The 22,731-nt window shown below is 38.9% G+C and overlaps 3 protein-coding genes across 6 annotated transcripts in view; 1 reads left to right on the forward strand and 2 right to left on the reverse strand.

The window, feature by feature from the left end:
• Positions 1-2,319: 2,319 nt before the first annotated feature.
• On the reverse strand, positions 2,320-4,029 carry LOC129776644 (growth hormone-inducible transmembrane protein-like). Of its 2 annotated transcripts, none has more exons than XM_055782399.1 (4): positions 3,857-4,029; positions 3,182-3,679; positions 2,652-3,121; positions 2,320-2,590 (listed from the first exon to the last, which is right to left on the reverse strand). In XM_055782399.1, the coding sequence occupies exons 2-4, from the start codon at positions 3,638-3,640 to the stop codon at positions 2,503-2,505; spliced, it is 1,017 nt and encodes a 338-aa protein (XP_055638374.1). In that variant the 5' UTR covers positions 3,641-3,679; positions 3,857-4,029; the 3' UTR covers positions 2,320-2,502. The 2 variants fall into 2 exon arrangements, with proteins under 2 accessions (XP_055638374.1, XP_055638375.1); XM_055782400.1 differs by having other exon boundaries at positions 3,182-3,710.
• Positions 4,030-10,145: 6,116 nt separating this feature from the next.
• LOC129780625 (ras-related protein Rab-14) lies at positions 10,146-18,611 on the forward strand. Of its 2 annotated transcripts, none has more exons than XM_055789099.1 (5): positions 10,146-10,453; positions 11,464-11,577; positions 11,645-11,825; positions 11,885-12,067; positions 17,307-18,611. In XM_055789099.1, exons 2-5 carry the CDS (start codon positions 11,472-11,474, stop codon positions 17,482-17,484), a joined length of 648 nt encoding a protein of 215 aa, XP_055645074.1. In that variant the 5' UTR covers positions 10,146-10,453; positions 11,464-11,471; the 3' UTR covers positions 17,485-18,611. The 2 variants fall into 2 exon arrangements, with proteins under 2 accessions (XP_055645074.1, XP_055645073.1); XM_055789098.1 differs by lacking the exon at positions 10,146-10,453 and adding an exon at positions 11,264-11,404.
• Positions 14,941-22,731, reverse strand: part of LOC129780624 (uncharacterized) — a 38,995-nt gene continuing 31,204 nt past the window's right edge. Inside the window, exon 6 of one of the 2 annotated variants that reach the window (XM_055789097.1) lies at positions 14,941-15,238. The gene's annotated coding sequence lies outside the window, so the exon portion shown is untranslated. Of the gene's footprint in view, positions 15,239-16,695; positions 17,075-22,731 lie in introns of those variants that run through there. The other variant, XM_055789096.1, reaches the window with a different exon arrangement.

Consider the following 22,731-nt stretch of genomic DNA (forward strand, 5'->3'; position numbering starts at 1 on the left):
TATGTAGTCCATGCATTGTAGCGTTTTTCGTGATGTTTCGTCCCTCATGAACGGTGATTTTCGACATCTGTAGCGAATCTACTAATTCATGTGCATCAAGGATTAATCTTTTCTTTTAATTAATCAGCAGTAGCAGCATGAACCTTCCAGACAACTCAAATGAAACGTATTACAAAAATTACCAGAACTCAATGAAGAACAACATCATTGCAAGAAATAGATCTCCAGAGATACGGCCCGTACACTCATGGAAGAATTTGTTGTTAGCCATTGTAACACTTTGGTGTAATGGAAAAGATTGTTCATAAATATCAGAACTACTGTTTGCATATATGTCTCATGTTATTTGAATAATCGAATATCATATCGAATATCATTCGATATCAATCGAATATCGAATATCATTGAATAATCGAACATGTTATTTGAATATATCGAATATTGATTCGTGAACAGGTTCATTAGAAATCAAGCTTCGTTTAGGTAAAGCGTAAACTGATACTTGTTTAAGTGTGGAGGCGATCTGGCGTAGTGATAACATCTATACCTCTCACGCAGAGATCACGAGTTCAATTCTCACTCCCGACATTCTTCCAAAAATGGAAGTAAAAGTGACGAACCAGCCGAAATGTGTTGAAAGTCACTATAATAAAGAAAAAAAAATACTTGTTTAGGTAAAACATAAGATTAGCATGGTTTCTTGCTGTGGTGGCTGAGAGCAGACAAACGACCACAAAGGGTTAATACTACAAAAAATCCAGCATTCTTTGTGTTATTGGGTGTTTTATGAATGTTTGACCTTGTGGCACTCTCAGGCAGTTCAGTCTTTTTATTGATGAATACTGAGTACTCAGGGCGGGCGTGAAGTTAAAAAAATCGTGTAAATACAAAACAGATCTCATTCAATTTTGACTATTAACTTGAATGTTTTACTTGACAAAATTACTTAAAGTATCCACGTGCACATTATCAAAACCTCCTCCCCCTCATCATGGACATTTTCGTAACCCCTACCCACCCTAAAGTTGTCCACGTGGTATGTGGACAGCCCCTTAACTCTTTTTGACAGATCAAATTTGATCAACGTGTACTGATCAAATATATCCTACACAAAAACGACAAGCAAATATTCAGTTATTGGACGCCTAAAATATTTTTTTGGTCTGTGCGTCAAACCTGTCGGTACATGGTTAGATTACTTAAATGTTTCAGTAATTTTTATTCCATGTTCGATGTTTCACATTGCTTGCCACTTTTGATAATTGAAGATGGCAAACAAAATAGTTTTTGTACAAATATCAAACCAAACTTTATCTGTCAAAAAGTGTCAAATATTTGACCTCCGGACAAACAGAGTACGGCCATCTTATTAATTTTTAGAGCTGTTTGGTTTGCTTGTTGCATACCTTTCAATTTTTTTTTGGTTTGCATCCCTGATATTTAGCGTTGGGAATCATTTCAGAAACGCTAAAAAATATGCAATTTGCAACGCATGAAGTTCGAGCTAGATCTCGACTCGGTAAGATTTTCTCGATTTACAAAATACATTATTTTGCTTGGTGTAATAATGATAATGATTATCGACCGCTCGATTTGATTCCCATATTATGGCCCATTTATTAACTTTAGTATAAGGATTGATGATCATGGTGACTGTGTACCGTCCTTTTAATACTGCTACTGCTATGTGAAACAACAACAAATCGTATAATAATGCTTGACTTATGCCAATGTTCTTCAGCATTCCTACTCTTGGTTGAAGTTAACCATTTTGAAACGAGAATACGCTAAATGGTTATTTGCACTCTTAGCTACGATTCAATTTCCTAAAGCGTGGACCATATTCAGATGCTTCGGTCGATCAGACCTCAAACAATTCCAAATCGAGATTACTGCTCTCCTTCCTTCACAGCAATTGTTATCCAGGGCATTCTTCTGATAATGGCACAACTTTTTTACGGTTTGCGCATGTTCGTGTTATACTTCATTCTTTATTCATTTTTTAAGTAAACAGTCTAGGTAATAGGCCCTATTATATAAATCAAGTCGATAATAATTTTGCTCGTTAGCTCTCTTTTTTGCTACTATAGATACCGAGCAAAGTCGAAAACATCGATCGAGCGAAAGCTCGAAGTTCGAGAAAAAACTAGACCCGATAAGATTATCTCGATTTACAAAGTACGAAGTTATGCTCGATTCATATCGACTCGATTTACCTAATAAGGCCCAATATTTGTGTCGTATTCGTCAAGTTTAAGGAAATGAGCAATAACTGTGAAGGTTATGTTCTAAAATATAATTTTCACTTCAAACATGTAATTGAGTGAACGTGAAATCATTTTTTTTCAAATTTATTTTTCTTATAGTGTAACTCATGGCATGCGCCAATGTTTTCACAGCATTTTTTCAAGCGGTATAACGCCAATACCAGCTACTATAAGTTAAAGCTTCTATATTTTTCATGTTTATACATTTGAATAATTTTGTGCGGTAATGGACATTTTACTTCCGCCTGTTTCCACCTCCACCTGCCAGTATAGTAGCAATCCTGATGAAGATATTCATTGTATCCATGTAGATAGACATTGCCCTGAAAGAGATGATCAAAAATGACGCTTTATAAAATACTTTTGCGAGTTTTGTGAACTTACGAATTGACTGGATCGAACGGTCGCGCCGCGTACAATGGATACAGCTCGGCACGCTTCACAATTTTCTGCGTGTCGTACAGCAAAAATCCACTAAAAAGCAAAAGTCCTCCATAAAGCGATAGAGATGCTATTCCTGCCCCGAGAGCCGTCGTTGGAGGTAAAAACATTGAAGCCATCGAGGAGGCAAAGACCACCCCTAGACCAATCGCGAGAGGGCCTCCCATGTAGAGAAACTTGTCACTTGGAGCACAGACGGCAACAGTGGTCAGTCCACCAACAACGCCAGCTGTATACCAGACAGCCCTAGTAATGAGCGGTCCACCGATGAAACAAATCGGGGCGATTACTGCTCCCAGTATAGCTGAGTGTGTCATCCACGCAACTTGTTTGGTGCCGAATCCAGGACTGTATGGGATTGACTGAGCCAACATACCAGAACCGATCATCAACGCAAATGTTCCGAGGATTGACTGTCAATGAAATGGAACTATAAACTCTTACGATTGATCTACCTAAATAGAAGTACATACCATCCAACCATTTCTCGAAACCAGATTCAACAATGTTGGATTACGAAACACGGCCATCGCACTGGCAGCCGATATTGCCAACGATCCTCCAAAATATAAATAAGTGTCTCTGATACGTTCCTTCACGAACTCCGGCCATGCATGAGAATTATCCAACGTGCTGGTCCCACTGCCTAGCCCCAGTCCGTAGAAGCATAAGGCTCCAATACCTAGCGCAGCTCCACCCGCTAGAGCTCCCTTACCCAAGGAATAAGCATTCGGGCCTGGTGGAGCCATTGCTCGTTCGCCAAGAGTTTGTCTTTCCGCTCGAGTCGTCCAACTCGATCCTCCTCCTCCTCCTTTGACATCGCGAGCATATTGCCGTATAACCGGCTGTCGTCTTGGAACCTGCTGTAAAGCAGATTGCAAAAGTGGAGACGAAACTAGTGTTCGACCACTACACGCCAATCGGGAGAGCATCTTTCGCTTCGTTTATTCGGTAAAGATTGGTCCAACAATCTATTAGATTCAAATTAAATCGAAATAAGAACTTCTCTACTGGTTAAAATAAAGTGAAAAAACTATTCGACTTCTGAGTTTCTAGAAATTTACATGGGGTTTGACATTTATGAAACCTTCGTAACAAACAAATGACGCAATATGATGCAATACTATTCAATTATTGTTAAACGTTACCTTTTCAACAGCAATTTTCTTCTCAAATGCTTTAAATCGATCGTAAAATAAGTTTTTCAACAAACAATTTCGATTTGGTTCAAATTTGTTGGAATTCTAGCACATCAAATAAAATAAACAAATTGATATCTTGCTTTCGTGACGTTTCAGTTCAAACTGTAGCGGCTGTGTTACAGAAATGCCAGATGTTTTTATTTAAATGCATATGAAATTGTCTGTAAAATTACTTTTTCGAAAACTCGCAATATAGGTAAATTGGCACCAAGGAGCTGGAATTGTCAGGTGGTTCGTTTTCGACAGTATGAGGATAAGGCATGGATGATGCGAGAGGGGATGAAAAATGACAGCGGCTTTTTTTGTTTATAAACAAAGTAGATCAAATCTTTATGCTACATAGCGGTCCCCACCAACATATACCTACGCTGGGCTGGTTTCAATCGAACTAGCTGTTGTGTCTCACAACCCGAACGATCAGGCGAGTGTTCAGCTAAAGCAGTACGGCACAAGCCCACCGGTTATTAAGAGCCACCTCTTTTATATACCCACTAGCAAAGCTCCCACAATCGCTGAGTTTCCAATCCCAGCAGCAACGGCAACAACCCTCACGTCCCGTAGAACAGCAATGCAGACAATAACTTGCAGCAGTCACCGAAACACTACAATGATGCCAACAGCGTAAACAAAACCAACATTTATGCGCAGCAAACACATAGCGGCATGCACTCCTCATTGCATGCCATTTGTTATCCTCTTTCTCGGAAAACTCTAGCCGTTCGTTTGGCCGCTGTCAATTCGAACTCAAGTAATGGCTGAACAGCAGTTCTGACATAACGTTCCACCTTATTATACCGCCTTGATTGGCACAGCCTGTAAACATTTACAACCAGATGGTGCAAAAAGACTGTAAAAAGACGTTTCTAGTAAAATCAAATTTTTTCTTAAAACTTTTCGGTTTTAAGTATTCTTTCTACGCTGAAAAAAATTGAAATTCATCAATTTGCATTGTGGTAAGGATGTTATGGAGGATGGCTTGGTGAGTGGGGAAAACCCATTGCTAAGGAAATCGACTGTTATGTGAAAAAATTTCAAATCTGTCACCATCACGGATTCTCACATTTGGTGATCATTAAACTCTAAGCAGTACCCCCCAGTTGGCAAGGTTTGCTAGAATTTAGTATTCAGCTCCTTGCGGTAGAGTTTACTGCGAAATACTGTTCTCTGAAGCTGGCCTGGTGTACGAGGCAAAGCGTTTAGTGTTTAGGATATTTATTACTTTTCGTCAAAATTTACTAGTGATTTGAATATTGTTATTGAAAATTATAGAAATTATATTGTTATGAGTTAATATTAATTTAATTTTGAAAAAAAATCTTGCATTTCAGTAATCAAGCCTTGTTTTTAATTATGTATGAATGATGTCAATGAGCTGTTTTGTTATGATTTATCTAGTGTTAATGGAAATTAATTGATTTTTCTTAATATCCGGTATCCGGTCGGATAGTAGGTCACTATCCTGTATCAGGCCGGATAGCAAATATTGGCCGGATAGGCCGAATACCGGGAAATAACCGGATATCCGTTTCATCTCTAGTACACAGTAGTACTTTCGGGTTTTTCTCAAAATAGACCTTAGTTTCGGTAATCACTTCATCATCGGTCTTGAAGTTCTTGCCAGCGAGCATTCTCTTCGGTTCTGCGAACAGAAAATAGTCGCTAGGGGCCAGGTCTGGAGAATACAGTGGATGCGGAAGCAATTCGAAGCCCAATTCATGCAATTACACACGAAATTCGGATTTTTCCATTTTTTTCACAATACAAAAAGTTGCTTCATTCTCAATGCTGTAACTCACGAACCAATCAACCGATTGCTGTTAAATTTTGACATGTATCCATTGAAAGATGGTGCTTTGTGATAATCAAGTAGATTTTTGCAAGAGGCGCCATCTAGACGTCAACCTTATGAACATTTCAGCCGAACTGTTAATGCTGACAATTTGAAATTATTATTTTGTAAAGGCGTAAAACATTGAAAAAAAACTAAAAATCCTGTGTCTCGTAACTATAGAACCAGATGAAAAACTATCACTCCATTACAAAATTAACATTAGTTTCGCATGCATTACAACAAGTTTATAATAATCCTTAGATCGCAGCCACTTCAGACCAATCTATTCGGCGTGAATTCTACCAAGCTGCGGCATACTGTTTGTTCGCTGTATCTCTTTGTCGAATGCTCCCTATAAGGTCTCGATTGATTTGATCTGGTGAGCTGGACATTCAAGAATCTGACACTCCTGTTCAAAAAAACTATGTCACGGCTGTCCGTCTTTTATGAACTGATGGTTTATCCTGTTAGAGTACCCAAATCATCACGGTGATTTCGGTGCAAATACACAGAAAATGGTTCTGAAATATTTAGTTGTACTCCTGGCTGTTCTTTTTTTTCAAAAACGTTTATTATTCAGACACTCAGTTCATTCGCTCATTTCTGCACACCTAATTATAAATCACTCTTGTATCTGCTTGGAATAATCATGGCGAAAAGAATGCAGCAAGCAATCTTGAAATTGCACGATGAATCATTTTACACTCCCCGACCATCTTCATTCGGGACTGATAGTGAACATAACAAAACAAAGAGTGGAAAACAACATTCAATGAATGAATACTCCTTTGGAAAGATCGCATGAAACAAAATAACAAGTGAGTCAAAATAGACTGAATCTGCGTGTATGTACGATTTTACTTCCCCTTGTACTCTTTTCCTTATCAGCATCAGTCTTCCGAAAAACACTTACACATGTCCACGCGATGTGAAAATTCCATGTTTTTGTTTGAATTCGAACATGATTTTCGCTAGTGTTGAATGTCTATCCCAAACACGAACAATGATACACAAACATAAACATGTGAAAACAAACACGTTGTTTATAATTCAAGAACATCATGTACAAACATATCACCCGATGTCGCAGTATTCATTGCTTTCGTTTCGTTTCTTTTCTTACACGGAAAGAGATTCTTCATCCCAAAACATTTCTTCGTAGAATACTTTTTCACAGAAACAAATTTGAAATTTAGTTCGCATTTCAAAAATTGCACGAACTAAGAGGCTGTAAGTTTATGTACCAAAATATATATTTTTATTAAGGATCATATGGCGTCAGCCTAACGGGGCCGGGAGTTCAATATTTTGACAATGTTTGCTTACAACTATGTTAGTAATATGTAATCGATTACTCGCGGTTGGCTCGAGGTTAGTATTACATGTGTTCTCACAATTGGGATGTTGCAGTCTTCAGTGCTCTGTACGTGTGCCCGACATGGGATACTTCCTATCGGGATGCAGCTGACCGTTAATCAGCAATGCCTTCCTAGTCTGCACCCCATATCTAGCGTGGTGCGTCTTTTTCGACTCGAGGAATCCAGGATAGCCTTTGGCTCTTGTTGAATCATCAGTGGACTGCACAACCTTCGGCCCGTGTATCTGTAAAGAGTGTGTGTATGTATTGCCGCGACTAAGTAAATGTTTATAGATCATTCATGCACATTTTGCAAGTCTGATTAAATAATCCTTGGTTTCGTTCAAAGTTTTCTCTCATTCTCTGAATAGAAAGAAGCTTTCTATTTTTTTTGCGTGCATGTTGGCAATTAAAGTCTGGGGAGCCGACTGCATAGCGGGCGACGTCGTACAAATGCTGACCAAAAAAATAAATACCCAAAAATTAGTTTTAGATGCAACCTTCAGCGGCACACAGCAGAACCAGCAGAGAAATTTCAGCGGCTAAAACACACCATTAATTTCTCGATGTTATCACAAACTGAATGAAGGAAAAAACTAAAAGCTACACTTACACTGCACTACATATGCTATGTGTGCATGCGATTGCATCATCCTTTCTTCTCCTCTTCTCCGCTCGTTTTATAGCTCGGGTCGCGATCGTCGCGAACAAGCAGTATTGGCCATTTGTATTCAAAGATCCAGCCAAAATTGTTGCTCCCGTGGTCGAGTGGTTAGCGTCACGCCTAACATGTCACTGCTGAATAATTCAATTTTAGTACTTGTTCAAATAGCTAATAATAGCGAATGTTACATGAATTCAATATATAAATTGATGCGTGCACTAAATAATGATATCAAATGTGAAAAACTCTCATATCAATCGATGTTTATTTTGTTCAGAACAGAAAAAGAGGTTTATTTTATTTGCCCAATATTTTAGACGAAGCACCCATTGTCATGAAAGGAAAGCATTTTTTCCATGTCAACATACCAACACACCACGCGTGAGTGGTGGTGGTGTGGTGTCCGATTCGCTTCTTCTACTCTACGCACTGCCGGTGCTTGGGGTGAAAATGCAAGAGAAACTGTACACCATGTTCGAACATCATGTGAAACATTGGGATTAATCATCGTATGTCCAAACATACCACGAATACAAACATGTCACATTTTCTAACATAGGTACGAAAAAATCATGTTTGTACCCAAACACAAAACTGTGAACAGCAGCGTGGACATGTTTATTCCGGACGCAGTGTTTTTTGTGAAACATGGAAGACTGATCAGCATTCAAGTGCACATGTATCCACCTTCCCGCTCACTAATAACTTGCGTTAATATGGTCTTTTGCGTTGGCTTAGATCGTTTCATACTAGAAACAAAAAAAAAAGTCATTGCAATAGTGCACAGAAAACAACCCGATTTCAACTATCTACCTATATTTTACTGCCACGATCGAGGCACAGTGATTGCTATTTGAGTGAAAAACGAATGATTTTACAGAGACACTCGCTGGCTCAAGTAAAAGTTTCCAGTTTGATTCTATCGCCATCTAACATCATTCCGAGAGGCAAATGAGGGAAATGCAAAAATTTAGATGAGTGGAATCGAGACAGTATTTTTTTCCATTCTAATCGAGAATCGAGAATCGAATCGAGAAATCGTACGTTTCCACTAATTCGATGAAATTTGTTTCAAACTCGATTTTCAACAAATCTGAGATCGTAGCAAAATCTTGTTCTTGTTGTGTTCACGACATCGATCAGCATCGATCGAATGTTTTGAAAAACCAACACATTGACATATTCGACGCAAGCAGTTTAGAATCAACGTCAGCGTTTAGTACAACGATGCTAATGGCGCGACGCATCATTGTGGACGACTATATGGAAACACACATATTCAAAATGAACTGTCAAAGCACAATTGTCGCGACGTGATGTACAACACGACATTCTGATCTCACCTTAAGTCAAATGTCTTCAAACCTGGCATCTCTGAAACCACCCCTTGTAGCACCAAAATACAACTCCAATCGACCATCGGAGCTAAGACCATCGGGGAAGGAAGGGATCGATGCGAGATGAAGAATAGAAGGTGGGAAGATTCACGGGTTTTGGTTGTATTGAACTTTGATTGTGTTAGTAGCCAGGAGGATAGGAAGTTCACATACCAGGCATACCAGTCAGTTACTCAAATGGTACAAAATTGAATGTGTCTACGAATAACGTTGAAAGAGGATATACAGAAGCTAATTAGAGATTTCCAAATCATATTTTTCGCATTTTGAAAAAAAACAAAACATATCACGAAAATGTTAAATTTTTTCTTTGATTTCAGAAATAGTATTCTAATGTCTACTATGTTTTAATTCTAGAGCAACTTTATGGAAGTTTGACTTTTGTCAGCAATTGTAATTACTTTTTTCACAATTAGGGTGCTGAAAACTTCAGTCGTCTAAAACTAAGACGCAAGCGGAAAACTTTTCGTCTCAATCTAAGTCATACGGAGTCAATTCAATTTATTTTCCAACTTCATTTTACATGAAAAAAAAACTTGCAAAATTTTTTCCCATGCACTGTCAAATGTTTATCCGACAAAGGAACAAAAGATTGTGTGATTCTGACTTTGTTCGTTTACGTTTTTGGTCGACGTAACGAGAAGTAGAATTGAATTGAAATTAAGTAAGAACACTTCAAAAATACTGAAATTTCAGTTTCTGTTAAAATGTCGGGCACTTATGATTTTGAACGCTAGCATTGATTTAGGAAAAAAAACTAGTTCGTTCATTTCATTTGCTTATTTTTACTTTTAATAACAACACTTTTCCTATGTAGTGGACTATTATAAGAAAAATAACATACATAAACAAAATCTGTGACGTCACAGATTTAAAAACTCTTCCCACCTTTCATTTTCCATCTCGGGATCGATGCACAAGCGTTTTGTTTTGTTGTTTTCTATCTGCATTCACATACACACCCTTACCTATTAACCAAAACCGAATGGATATGTCATAAGTTTTTGAGTCATCCATATTGTCAATCGAGAGAGCAGCAGTGAAGATTTGAATTGGCACTTGCGTTTTTAATTCGCAATAAAGGATAGTGCCGGATATCCGTTACTTTATTGGAAACCATTTAGTCGCCTAAAGACAGTACATTTCGTCCTAATGGTTTAACCAAAAATGCTTTTTCTTTAGCCCTGATCTATGTTGAAAACTTGAACGAAAGAAAGAAAACCCGTGCAACATAAGCAGGGGGCCTTGGGTTGCATCTCGTTCTTTTCCATTGGATCGGGAAGAACGATAACTAGTAAGTAGAGAAAATTCAATGGAGTTTTCGTGTAAAAATATACATTTTCCGCACTTTGCAATGTTTACTATCCTAAATTCGCTTGCTTTGTTCAACTTTCGGTGTTTTGCTTAAAGCCCAATTAGTGATTCATTATTAGTGTTGTAATTACGCCTTCGTTTGTGTTCAACTACTAGGAAGATATCATTACTTTGATGTCTTAGTTTATAACTATTTTTCCGTCTCGTAAGTAGTTTTTAGTGGTAATAAAAAAGTGTTACAAACACTAGCATGGGCTCTAAATGGCTAACAAATAGTACAGATAATTAATTCATCGAAAAACATCAGTATCAATCATCTATGATTTTACAATTAAAAACCGATTCTAGATTAGGATTTGCAAAAGTTTACGATAAGCTTTTTGGAATCAGATGATAATGTAATAAAAACGTCATTACTAATCGCATAGAATATCGATACACTGATAATGAAGACGATATTAAATAGAACGAAGCAAGCGAATTATTTCTAAAATAAAAACAACTCAATGCAACTGTTAGCATTGACATTGGTTCGCTTTCTGTGCATTATTGCAATATTATCTCTGAAACACACATGTGTAGCATTATAAATTTGTGTTCGATTTGCGTACGAAGGTGTTATCGCTTTATGTAAAGTTTTCACCTTTGGAAGCATAAGTGAACGATACAGCCTTTTTAGAATGAATGTGTTCAAATACGCCACATATAGAATCTATTTCGGTGTTCTTATCACATTAGCTTCGTTCCGGTTGTTAAACAGTAATTATTTCTACCTTTGAAGGAAGTTGATAGTGAAACCAGCATTAGTTAGTGCTTGCTTTTTGTACACTCAACACTTTAGCGGTTATTGAGTTGTGATTCCAAAAGATGTTTTATTTAGAAGAAATGTCGATGAAAGTATTAGAAGGATACAATTGGACGGTGGAAAAATGTATCTAGAGAATCGCTATAGAAGAACAAATAATAGGAAAGTATTTCTATAAATTTCAGTTACCAACATGTCGGCTGGACCCTACAACTATTCCTACATTTTTAAATATATAATCATTGGTGACATGGGCGTGGGTAAGAGTTGCCTGCTGCACCAGTTCACAGAGAAAAAGTGTAAGTTCAAATTTTAGCTTATACATATTCATAATCAATCCATCCAAGCAAATATAATTCTCATTAGTTATGGCGAGCTGTCCACACACGATTGGGGTCGAATTTGGTACCCGAATCATCGAGGTTGACAAGCAAAAGATCAAATTGCAGATATGGGATACCGCAGGGCAAGAGCGGTTCCGAGCGGTAACTAGATCTTATTACAGAGGAGCTGCTGGTGCTTTGATGGTGTATGATATTACGAGACGGTAAGACATAACAGGAGATCTTTTGAACAATTTCGTACTTAAGTTCCGTTCCGAAATAGGTCTACATATAATCATTTGTCGAGTTGGCTGACCGACACGCGCAATTTGACAATCCCTAGTACTGTGATATTTCTCATTGGCAACAAATCGGACCTGGAGAGTACCCGCGAGGTTACATACGAGGAGGCCAAAAAGTTTGCCGATGAAAATGGACTAATGTTCGCCGAGGCTAGTGCAATGACGTAAGTAGGATTGTTGAAACTCTCGGTTTAGTTTTATCTAAACTCTACGTTAGATGTTTTGGTCGATTCACCACGCTGCAGCATCTGATCAGTGACTGTTTTCTTTTTTGTTTGATTTTTTTATGATCACCGATAATACCTGTAAATTATTCGATATTGAGGCATTCCACCAATCAACACGAAACCATTTTCATTTTTTTTTATTCAGCTTAAACATCGCCATTTTTTTCGGGACGATGTTATTTTACGGTATAATTTTTTTTATACGATCACGACTAATTTTTGGAAAGGCTTTGAGCTTGAGCTTGCGTAGACTGTACAATTCGTAGTTGCTCTCCGTGATTGACCTGAACCAGCCAAATTGCACAAAAAACACACAGAATGACGCTTGGGACGAGCAAACTATTCTCGTTGTGTAATTTTCGGTGATTTGTGCTTTAAATGGTCAATAACGACGCCGGCCACGTCCTTACATTCACCAGGGGAAGGGAAGGAATGTTAGTATGATATTCGCCACCCGAAGGCCAGAAGGGTCGCCTCTATAGCGTGGTTCCCTAGCGTTCATCATGGAAGGGATGGTTGTTAGTGGGAGGAGGTAAGAATCAGGATTCACTGAGGTAAGTGTTGTGATTATGTAAACGCGTGCTATTGACTACTCGACGAAACAAAAACCCAAAAATCTGATGTGTTACAACACGCGGCAGAGATTATCTTTAGTTATTTTGAGAAGGAAAACCTGTAAAATTGTAACATTTTACAGTAAAACCGGTTTTTGTGCGATTTTCTGTTCTTGTGCGGTGTATGAAAAGAAGCATATTTGACGAAGTTATCGTTCATTTATTTTTTTCGATGGTTTATATGCATTTCATTGCGAAAAAAGCATATTTGCGTCTCAATCATCCACTTCTGAAATCATTCCCCTCCTCTCATCAAATGCTCTAAATTTTTATAAGTTTTTGCATGACATGATTTCTAACAGCAACACGTTTCGACATGCAACTAAAAGCACAAAACAGCCACGCGCAACCGAAAAGGTAAAATGTCCCATCGCAAAGCAGGGAAAATGAAAGAAAATTGAACGGTGAATGGCGTGGATTTCAGTTTTTTTTTTGGGGGAAACTTTTTTTATGCGGTCCCTATCTACCGCACAAAAAAAGTTCTTTTCAAAATGTGTACCGAACACGATTTTTTAAAGCTGCTGGTGAAGTTTTGCACAATTTTTTTTATGCGACTTTTTTGTGCGGTCCCTATCCCCCGCACAAAAAAAGGTAACCTGTATATAATATATTATATTAACCCTTTGCGGTCGTAATTGACGACGCTTGAAAGGCATTCTCTTATATTTCCACGCTTATAATATTTTGCTCATATCGAGTACCGTTACCTATTTTTCATAGAAATTTCTTATACATTCGTGAAAAAGTTCACTGTGCATTAAAATTTGTTCAGAAAAAATGTTTACATCGTTGAATAAAGTATTTAGTATGATTCCTTGCTATGGTGCCTGAGAGCAGACAGACAACCGCAAAGGGGTAATATTAAAGTATTTATCGCATGTACTTTTCAACGAAATACAATCGCGTTGGCGGAGATTTTATAGTGGGAAACCTGAGAAGTAACCGATAGAACTTAAAAAAAGGAAAGGTATTTTTTCGCGCTATAATATAGTCCTTGTCAGTGTTTTGTTTGGTTAAGTCGTTCGGGAGTTGAAAAATGCGATGAAAAGTGGGTCACTTACGACAACGTGAAGCGCAAACGGTCGTGGTCGAAGCCCGCTGAAGCGGTTCAGACGGTGGCCAAGCCCTCATTAACGGCCAGGAAGGTTCTGCTGTGTGTTTGGTGGGATTGTCAAGGAATAATCTATTATGAGCTGCTTCCCTATGGCCAAACGCTCAATTCGGACCTGTACTGCCAACAACTGGACCGCTTGAAGGTAGCACTCATGAAGAAGAGGCCATCTTTGATAAACAGAGGCCGCATTGTCTTCCATCAGGACAACGCCTGGCCACACACTTCTTTGGTGACGCGCCAGAAGTTCTGGGAGCTCGGATGGGAGGTTCTTTTGCATCCGCCGTATAGTCCGGACCTTGCACCAACTGACTACCACCTGTTTTTGTCCATGGCGAACGAGCTAGGTAGTCAGAAGTTAGCCACAAAAGAGGCCTGTGAAAATTGGCTATCCGAGTTTTTTGCCAATAAGGAAGCGAGCTTCTATAACAGGGGTATTATGAAGTTGGCATCTCGTTGGGAACAAGTCATCGAACAAAACGGCGCATATTTGACTTGAAATAGATGATTGTAACTAATTTTATGAACAAATGAAAATTCAAATGAGATGACCATTATCATTGTCACCCAAATATACGCTTCAATATACGCTACGTTTGCGCTTCACGTTGTCGTAAGTGACCCACTTTTCATCGCCAGTCACCATCCGCTTCAGAAACGGGTCGATTTTGTTGCGATTCAGCAGCGATTCACATGCGTCGATACGGTCAAAGATGTTTTTTTGCGTCAACGTGTGTGGCACCCATATATCGAGCTTCTTTGTGAATCCAAGCTTCTTCAAATGGTTAATAACGGTTTGATGACTTATCTCCAGCTCTTGGCTGATGCTACGGCTGCTACTATGCCGGTCTTTCTCGGCTAATTCAGCGATTTTGTCGCAATTTTCGACGACAGGCCTTCCGGAGCGTGGCGCATCTTCGACGACCTCTACACCAGAACGAAAACGTTGAAACCATCGTTGTGCGGTGGAAATGGAAACTGTAAATTACGATTTTATTACTATATAAACATTAAAAAAATTTATTAATACTTTCTATACTTCACTAATCCTACACAAGTTCTAATTGCTACTAACTCTATGGACTGCTGCTGCTTCCCTTTTATATGGTGAATTGGAATGCGCCAGATGGTTTCGAAGAAACGCAAGTGGCGCGTGTTGTCGCTCGCTGGTGATGTTTTGTTTTTGTCTTCCTCGGTACCGGCAGGTATCTCTAGAACTGATGGCAAATGTTTTGGCTGGCATCGATTCGTTGGTACTGGGTGCGTTGATGAATTTGTCCGGAATTGGATGTTGTGGCTGGTGGTTTGGTGCTAACTTGTATCGGGTCCATAAACTGCACAAATTTTATTGGCAGCTTGAGATGCATTTTTGTCATAGTAGTACTGTAAAATATGTCGGATTTTCTCTTTATTTTGCTCCATATTTGCGACACTATAACTCACGAACGACTTAACCAAACAAAACACTGTCAAGGTCTATATTATATCGCGCAAAAATACCTTTCCAACAAGCCATAGTATGACTCGATACAATGAATACAACTAGAACTACGCGCTTACAACGACACCTCGCGGAAATACCGCACGACTTTTTTGACAGCCTAATATATATAGTCTCTCTCAAACTGAAGTCGTTTTTTGTTCCATCCAATCTTGCATCAATCTTACGTTACGGTTCTCTTCTCGGTCGATCAGCCAGCCTGCCGAGCATCTGATGCTTCCGAATGACCAGTTTACCCCATACTTTCCAGAAATGTTTCGTCAACAATCGAACCTGTGTTGAGATTTGCTTTCCACTCACTTTCCGGAAGCTTCCTCAGTGTCAAAAAAACGTCACTACGCACCAAAAATTGTTTAAGCAGCTATGAAAATTATGCTTATGTCAGATGTAGCGAACCAGCTGTCAAAACCGAGGGCTGAATCGATGAAAAAACACGGAAAAAAAATACGCAAGTGGATTTTTTATGTCATTTTATGGCATGTGTGATCAACAGAAGCCGTATATATATGTACCGGCGTTTTTACCGTTAGAACATCCGATCAAAAGCCGACGTTACTGCAGCTTATAATTCACGCTTCTCCACAAAACACTAAACAACATCTCCCAATTTACACTCGCAAAGCACATGAGAGCGAAAACGCCCAAAAATGCATTTCAGAAAATAAACTATAACGCCAAACGGGTTATCTGATCGAAATGGAGTCTTAGGCAAAGTTATAAATTATAATTTTGCGGTTCTGGAAAAAGTACACACTGAAAGAAAACTTTGGTTTGGCAAAAAAAAAATGGAAATAAAGTTTGATAAAAAAGTGAAGAAAACCTTTTGAGTTAAACGGTTTCATTTTGATTAAACATAATAATAATACAGATAAAGTCATTAGTTTTTTTTTACAATGAAACCGTTGAACAATTTTTTATTCTTTCTTTTATTTCCTACTTAATTTTTTGTCGGAATATTCTCATGATGCACTTAATTCTATTTGTCAATTTTATTCTGTTAGAGGCGAATGAACTGCAAAGTTTAAAGCCTCTTAAAAACAAAGAAGAAGAAGAAGAATTTTATTCGATACTTATACTGATGGAGTTTAGAAAAGAATATAAACACAGGGAAACTTCGATGTTACGTACATTTTACATCCATATAACGTACACATTTTTAATGGTCGAATTCTTTACAAAAAATTCTCCAAAACTATAATACAGTCAACTCTCCCTAACTCGATATTTTCCCAAACTCGATGGTCACTTGCATATCGAGTTAGGAAGAGTTGACCTACAAAATTTTGGTCAAAGTATGAAATGTAGGAAATTGTTGAAGGGAAACATCATGAGAAAGGTTGGCTTCACAGTCTAGTTAGATTTCGTCATCATTATTTACTAACTCTACCCAAACAGCATCACAATAAAGTAATATGAGCATGTTTCTGAGTTCTTTTTCATTGTTCGGATTTGTATGGAATACACTACCGTTCTGTAGCAGCAAATTTTAGCAGCTCAAACTGCAAATGTAATTAAGTTTCAATATAAAATAACTCAATAACAATCGTTTTTTGTGGGTGTTGCTGATCATTGGTCGCTTTTTGACGAAGTAGCTCTTCAGGTCCCGTTTCACGAAGTGTCGTCGAATCGTGCGGTTGGAAAAATCCAGATCCAACCTTGCTTTAATCGCCCGAATGGTCATTCGTTGGTTTTCCAAGGAATAAATTATAGTTTATTTTCTGAAATGATACAATTTTTACACAAGCCTATTTCAAAAATTAGTCGTGATCGTATTCTGAAAACTAGTACCCTAAAATTACATCGTACCTAGTGCTGAACAAGTTGGCAAAGTTTCAGCTGAATCAAAACTATGCAGTCAAATAGTTCTTCGAAAAATTCGTGTTGATTGGTGGAATGTCTCTATTATGTCATATGTGTGATTCAAATAAATTAAGTTTACTATCGTTACAGAGGACAAAATGTGGAGGAAGCATTCTTGGAAACGGCACGCAAAATCTACCAAAGTGTTCTGGATGGCAGTCTTGATCTGAACTCGTCTGAGTCGGGCGTGCAGCATAAACCAGCCCAGCTCGGCCGAACCACTTTAAGTAACGATACCCAGACCAATAAGGACAATTGTTCCTGTTAATCTCACCGCTGGCGCTGCCAATTTTGGCATAATTTGGAGTCAATGGTTCGTTTCTGTTATCAATGGATAACAGAAAAATGTTGATCTGGAACACCATTTTGTAGATTTTTTATGCACTCCATTCGTTTTGCCAAAGTCCAAAAATGGAACCACACCGAAATCAGTAATTGATTACAGAAGAATCCCTGTATGATTTACGTTTAAATTTGCTAGGAATACCAATTGTATCCAGAATGTTTATTCGTTGTTGAATTTTTTTTTTAGATTTTAAATAATTGCTGTTGCTAACAACTACCTAGAGCTAGGATAACGTTAGAACTTTTCTTGTCATAGCTCATGTATTACGTTTTGTTATACAACGCCACATGAAAAGTTCTAGAATATATGTATAGTATAAACATATTACGAATAGACATAACAATACAACAAAATATGATTGAATATTTGTAACAGCAATTTAGGAACAGCACCGAGGATTGATGAACTATTTGGACAATTTCGCGAACTATAACCACTTTAACGAAGGAAGCGTAGCTGCACATATTTCAAAACCCTCCAACAAAAATAATCTCCAACTTTCATAATGATAATCTAACTTCCCGCGAGGCGTGAGTAATGATTAGATACAAAGTTCAACAATAGGCTTCAAATATTTCTTCTGAATATGCTTTTCTAATTAGTTGCATTTGGAACATCAATAGTGGAATGTGTCCTTCATTTCTAGTACAAAAATATATAAATTTAAACCTGGAAACGATAGTTAAACTTCAGCAAAACTGAAACTGTTTTAATCGTAGCCACATTGAACAAAAAGAGAAACAATCATGAAAAATGTCCATTTTATTGCAATCCAAATCGGGTTTAATTTGCAACGTTTCAAACAGGCGCCATAAATGCCAACTTCATCTTGAAGTGAAATTTGAATGGTGAAGTTAAGCAAAAACAAGTATTATCTCGAAAAACTATAAATGGAACATAAAAGTGTTAGGTAAAAAAATAAAGAAAGTATATTATTCAGATAGAAATGTGGTACATATATCCATGAGAGGAAGGATTCTTTAATGGGATAATAGAATTGATGCTGTAAAATAAATATTTAGAATTGAATTTCAGATTCCATCTAATAACACTAATTAGCTTCTACTGAAATAGAGAACTCCATCTCCAGGCACAAATCAATAGCGAAAACCTCTGGATTGCCTCGATGATATTCCTCCCAAAACTACGATAGGCCGTCATTAGTTTTGTTGATATTGTCGAGGCTTTGTCAAAGCCGCTGCTTAACGTAACTTCAACTCCCATGAAAACTGTTGGGGGACACTCTATGATGACAATCGTACCACGATGATATATGTTCTGTGTAACCACTTCAAAATGACAATTCTGAACACTGATGAACCAACTCTCCTGGTGGGAAAGCACCCTAGACATATCTCTCTGCTCTTCTTCATTATCACTGGATTGTAGGTGGAAGGAATTTCAAGATCCCCACGGTAGTGATTATCTACAAAAATTTTATCGATAACCAATGAATCAAGTTCCCGTCGATGTTGCGTATGGCCTCCCGAAAAATATTGGGGTCTATTATGTGAATCGAGTCGATAAGAGCTTATTTTACTATTCTAGATCAACATCTCAAAATCTTCTTCGATCGATTCTCGAGTCTCTCGACTTTCTCATTCAAGAACCACGGCCTTACAGACAGATTTTGCTCCTGTTTTGCGATGTAGTTTGATAAACGAGGTCCCCTTTCACACTCTATATCATCGAACACATCAGGAAATGCTTTTACTGCTGAGTTATTAACAAAAGAGAATGTAGATGAGGAGAATCGATCAAAGAAAATTGGCCCTTTTGACATGTTGATCTAGTATTAGCTAGCTTCACTTTGCCATGAGAGGAAATCAGGGTAAAATCGACACCATCTGACTTTTCCAGTTGAAATCAATGTTTTTGCAAATCGCAGTTGACCTTTGTGCACACTTGTCATTTCTTACGTTTCGAGTCATCATACAGGTACTGAAGACGTTTCTGTCAAAACTAACAATAAAATAAAAAAGGTCAGCAAACTGGGAACAACTCGTGTAAAATTTTTCTAGTAGATTTTAAGTGTTAAAAAATGTTGTAAAATTCGATACTTGGTTTGTCTTATTGTTATCTATAGAGGCTCAAAAAACCTTTAGTCAGGTACACACCAACATCTGGTTTGTGTCTCTCTGATAGGAAAAAATGCGTCCTTATTTTTGTAGATACCTTTTTTTAAACACAAAACGGCAGAGCCGGACTGATATTCAGATAAAAACAACCAAAGCCAACGTTGAGTAGGGTAGTTGTAGTACGGTTGTAGTACAGTCAACCCTCCTATAACGCGGTACTCTCAGAACGCGGTTTCCATATAACGTGTAGACGAAATTGCGACAGCCCTCCTATAACGCGGTACTCTCATAGCGCGGTTTCCGTTCAACAAAGTCCCATCAGTTTTTTTCGTGGACCTAATGCATTTTTTAACTGGATATGTTTATGTAAGCATTCAAGATAATCTCTTAGTCGTTAGCAGCAGAAAGCGGAAGGGGGTTTATCTGAAATGCTTAGAGGAAGGTTGATCACAAGAGATTAAATGAATTCTGCACTCTCAATAATATCAGTAGTATTCAGCTGCTACTAGTACTTTATTGCAAATAAACGTATTGCGTGTGGGAAAGATGAAACGTTTGCAACATGAACTGTTGTAGAGTTCACAAACCGTGCACAAGCGTATTGTGTTCTGTTTACGAAAAATCAGTATACTTTAAGAATGGTAACAGAGTGGATGTGCAGATTGAGTATGCGAAGTCACTTCTTTAACTATAGCATCATCAACGTCCGTAGTCCCCATCTAGGTAGTGATCCATTTTTATCAGAGGAGAACACCCGAATGTAGTTATGAAATTTTAACATTTGAATGGAAATTTTTAATTTAGTTTTCTTTTATCATTTCCTTCTATGATCTCTTATTGGTCTCCATACTACGCGGTACGAATGATGTGATTTGTGCTCATTCTGAGTTTCTTATAGCGTGGTTTCCATACAACACGGGAGATGGTTTCCATACAACGATCTACGAATTAGCCTGATTTGTATGTTAAATCCGAGTTTCTTATAGCGCGGTTTCCATATAACGTGGTACGCACGGGTTGACTGTACAAGTAATCATAGTGAAGATCGTGTAACCAACCCCGGTGGGATCTTGGTCGTATCGTTTGCATAAAAAAATGGACAAAAATGGCTGATTTTTCATGGGTTTCCCTTCACACGCACTGACAAAACTACCCATGCATCATCAATCATAGTAACCCATGAGTCAGCAGAAAAGCATTGACAGCTCTATCAGTCGAGCTCTAACCGTGATGGCGAAAACAGTGAAGCTACTCCGCTCAGAAGTGTGCGCGTTCAAAGAACTTTAGCCCGCCGCGTCGAAAACGGATATCGCGAGGCACTTTGTGGTCGCCGGATACGCCCGGTCCGGCATCTACAACATCTTGGCACTATTGAACACCAATCAGAGCATCGAAAGAAAACCAGGTTCTGGACGACCGACGACTCTGAGCGACAAGAAGCTCCAAAGGATGCTGAAGTGGAAGATCGAGGGAAAAGTGGCTACATCGTTGCGTGCGCTTGGGCGGGAGGTCGGTGTAACCGGACAAACAGTGAAAAAGTACCTGGCGAACATGGACTTACATGTCAGGAAGTGAAAGTCCCGTCCGCTGGTCTCGGAGCTGCCGGCAATGACGCAGCGGCAGCGGCTGAATAAGATCCAGTCCAGTCGATTTTCCCGCCGAATCGAGACGTGGCTGTGGTGATGGAAGACGACACCTATCACACCCTGGATGGCAACGACTGGTAGGGTACTTCGTATTTTGTTTCCCCCACGAAGAACTTGAGCTCCGAAGTGAATTTTATTTCACACTCCAAGATCCCCAAGAAGGTGCTGCTGTGGCTGACAATCAGCGAGAAGGAGGTGTCAAAGCCGCTCTTCTTTAGCTCTGGACTGGCCGTGAACGGGGAAATTTAAAGTACGAAGTGCCTGCCGAAAGTTGCGTCGTTCATCAAGAAATACCATAAGGACGAAGACGCGGTGTTCTGGCCGGATCTGGCGTCGGCCCACTACTCGAAGCGATCGTTAGAGGAGATAGAGCGTTTGAATATCGATGTAGTACCCAAGTCGGCAAACCCACCCAACATTCCCCAGCTGCGTCCCATCGAGAATTTCTGGGCAGACCTGAAGCGTAAGATCTACTTCAACAATTTTGTCGCGAAAACTGAGAAGGAATTGATTAATAAAACGAAGAAACAACTCAAAAATATGCCTACATGCATGTTTTCGTCCGCCGTGGTGAATATTCTGGTTAACTACCGGAAGGCCGCTTGCAAGAGAGTAGATTTTTTTTGCAAGTAAGCTAATATAATTACCTTCCATGGGAAATTTATCATACTCAATTATCTGTCTTAGTTTTTTATCATCATCCGAAAAAAGTCAATTTTTTTAATGAAAAAGTTATGCTGACAGGGCCTATCGATCTTCTGTTCACCATGGAGCTGTGCCTCAAAACAGGGTTTGTTCCCCATGTCAGGGGTGTCTGATCCCTATCCTGCGTGCCAACGGAACACGCAAAGAATACGGACTAGAGATTGGAAACTCGGGACATGGAACTGCAAGTCTATCAACTTACTTGCGAGTGCCCGAATTCATTCAAAAATATTGAGAGCCCGCAATTTCAACAGCGTTGCGCTGCAGGAGGTGTGCTGGAATATTTCGATTGTGCGATCGTTTCAAGATGGTTATAACATCTACCAGAGTTGCGGGAACACGCACGAGCTGGGTACAGCTTTCATCGTGATGGGTGAGATGCAGAAAAGTGTGATTGGCTGGTGATTCATCAACATCAGTATTATCAAACAGAAACACAAATTGACCACGTTTTGATTGACGATTGGTACTACTTTGCTAACATCGCTTCAGACCACTACCTGGTGATGGTCAGACTGCGTTCTAAACTGTCAGTCGTCAATAACACAAGACACCAGCGCTCACCACGGTACCATCTACGACCACTGCAGGAGTCGAACGTTGCTGCAACATACTCGCAGCGTCTTCAAGCTGCGTTATCGAGGGTAGACGAACTGGATGCTGTTCCCCTCGATGAATGCTACAACACCTTGAAAGCAGCGATTAGACAATCACCGGGTATGCACAACGAGGAGGGAACG

This window comes from Toxorhynchites rutilus, chromosome 3, assembly GCF_029784135.1.
Source record: "Toxorhynchites rutilus septentrionalis strain SRP chromosome 3, ASM2978413v1, whole genome shotgun sequence".
In the NCBI taxonomy this organism is placed as follows: Eukaryota; Metazoa; Arthropoda; class Insecta; order Diptera; family Culicidae; genus Toxorhynchites; species Toxorhynchites rutilus.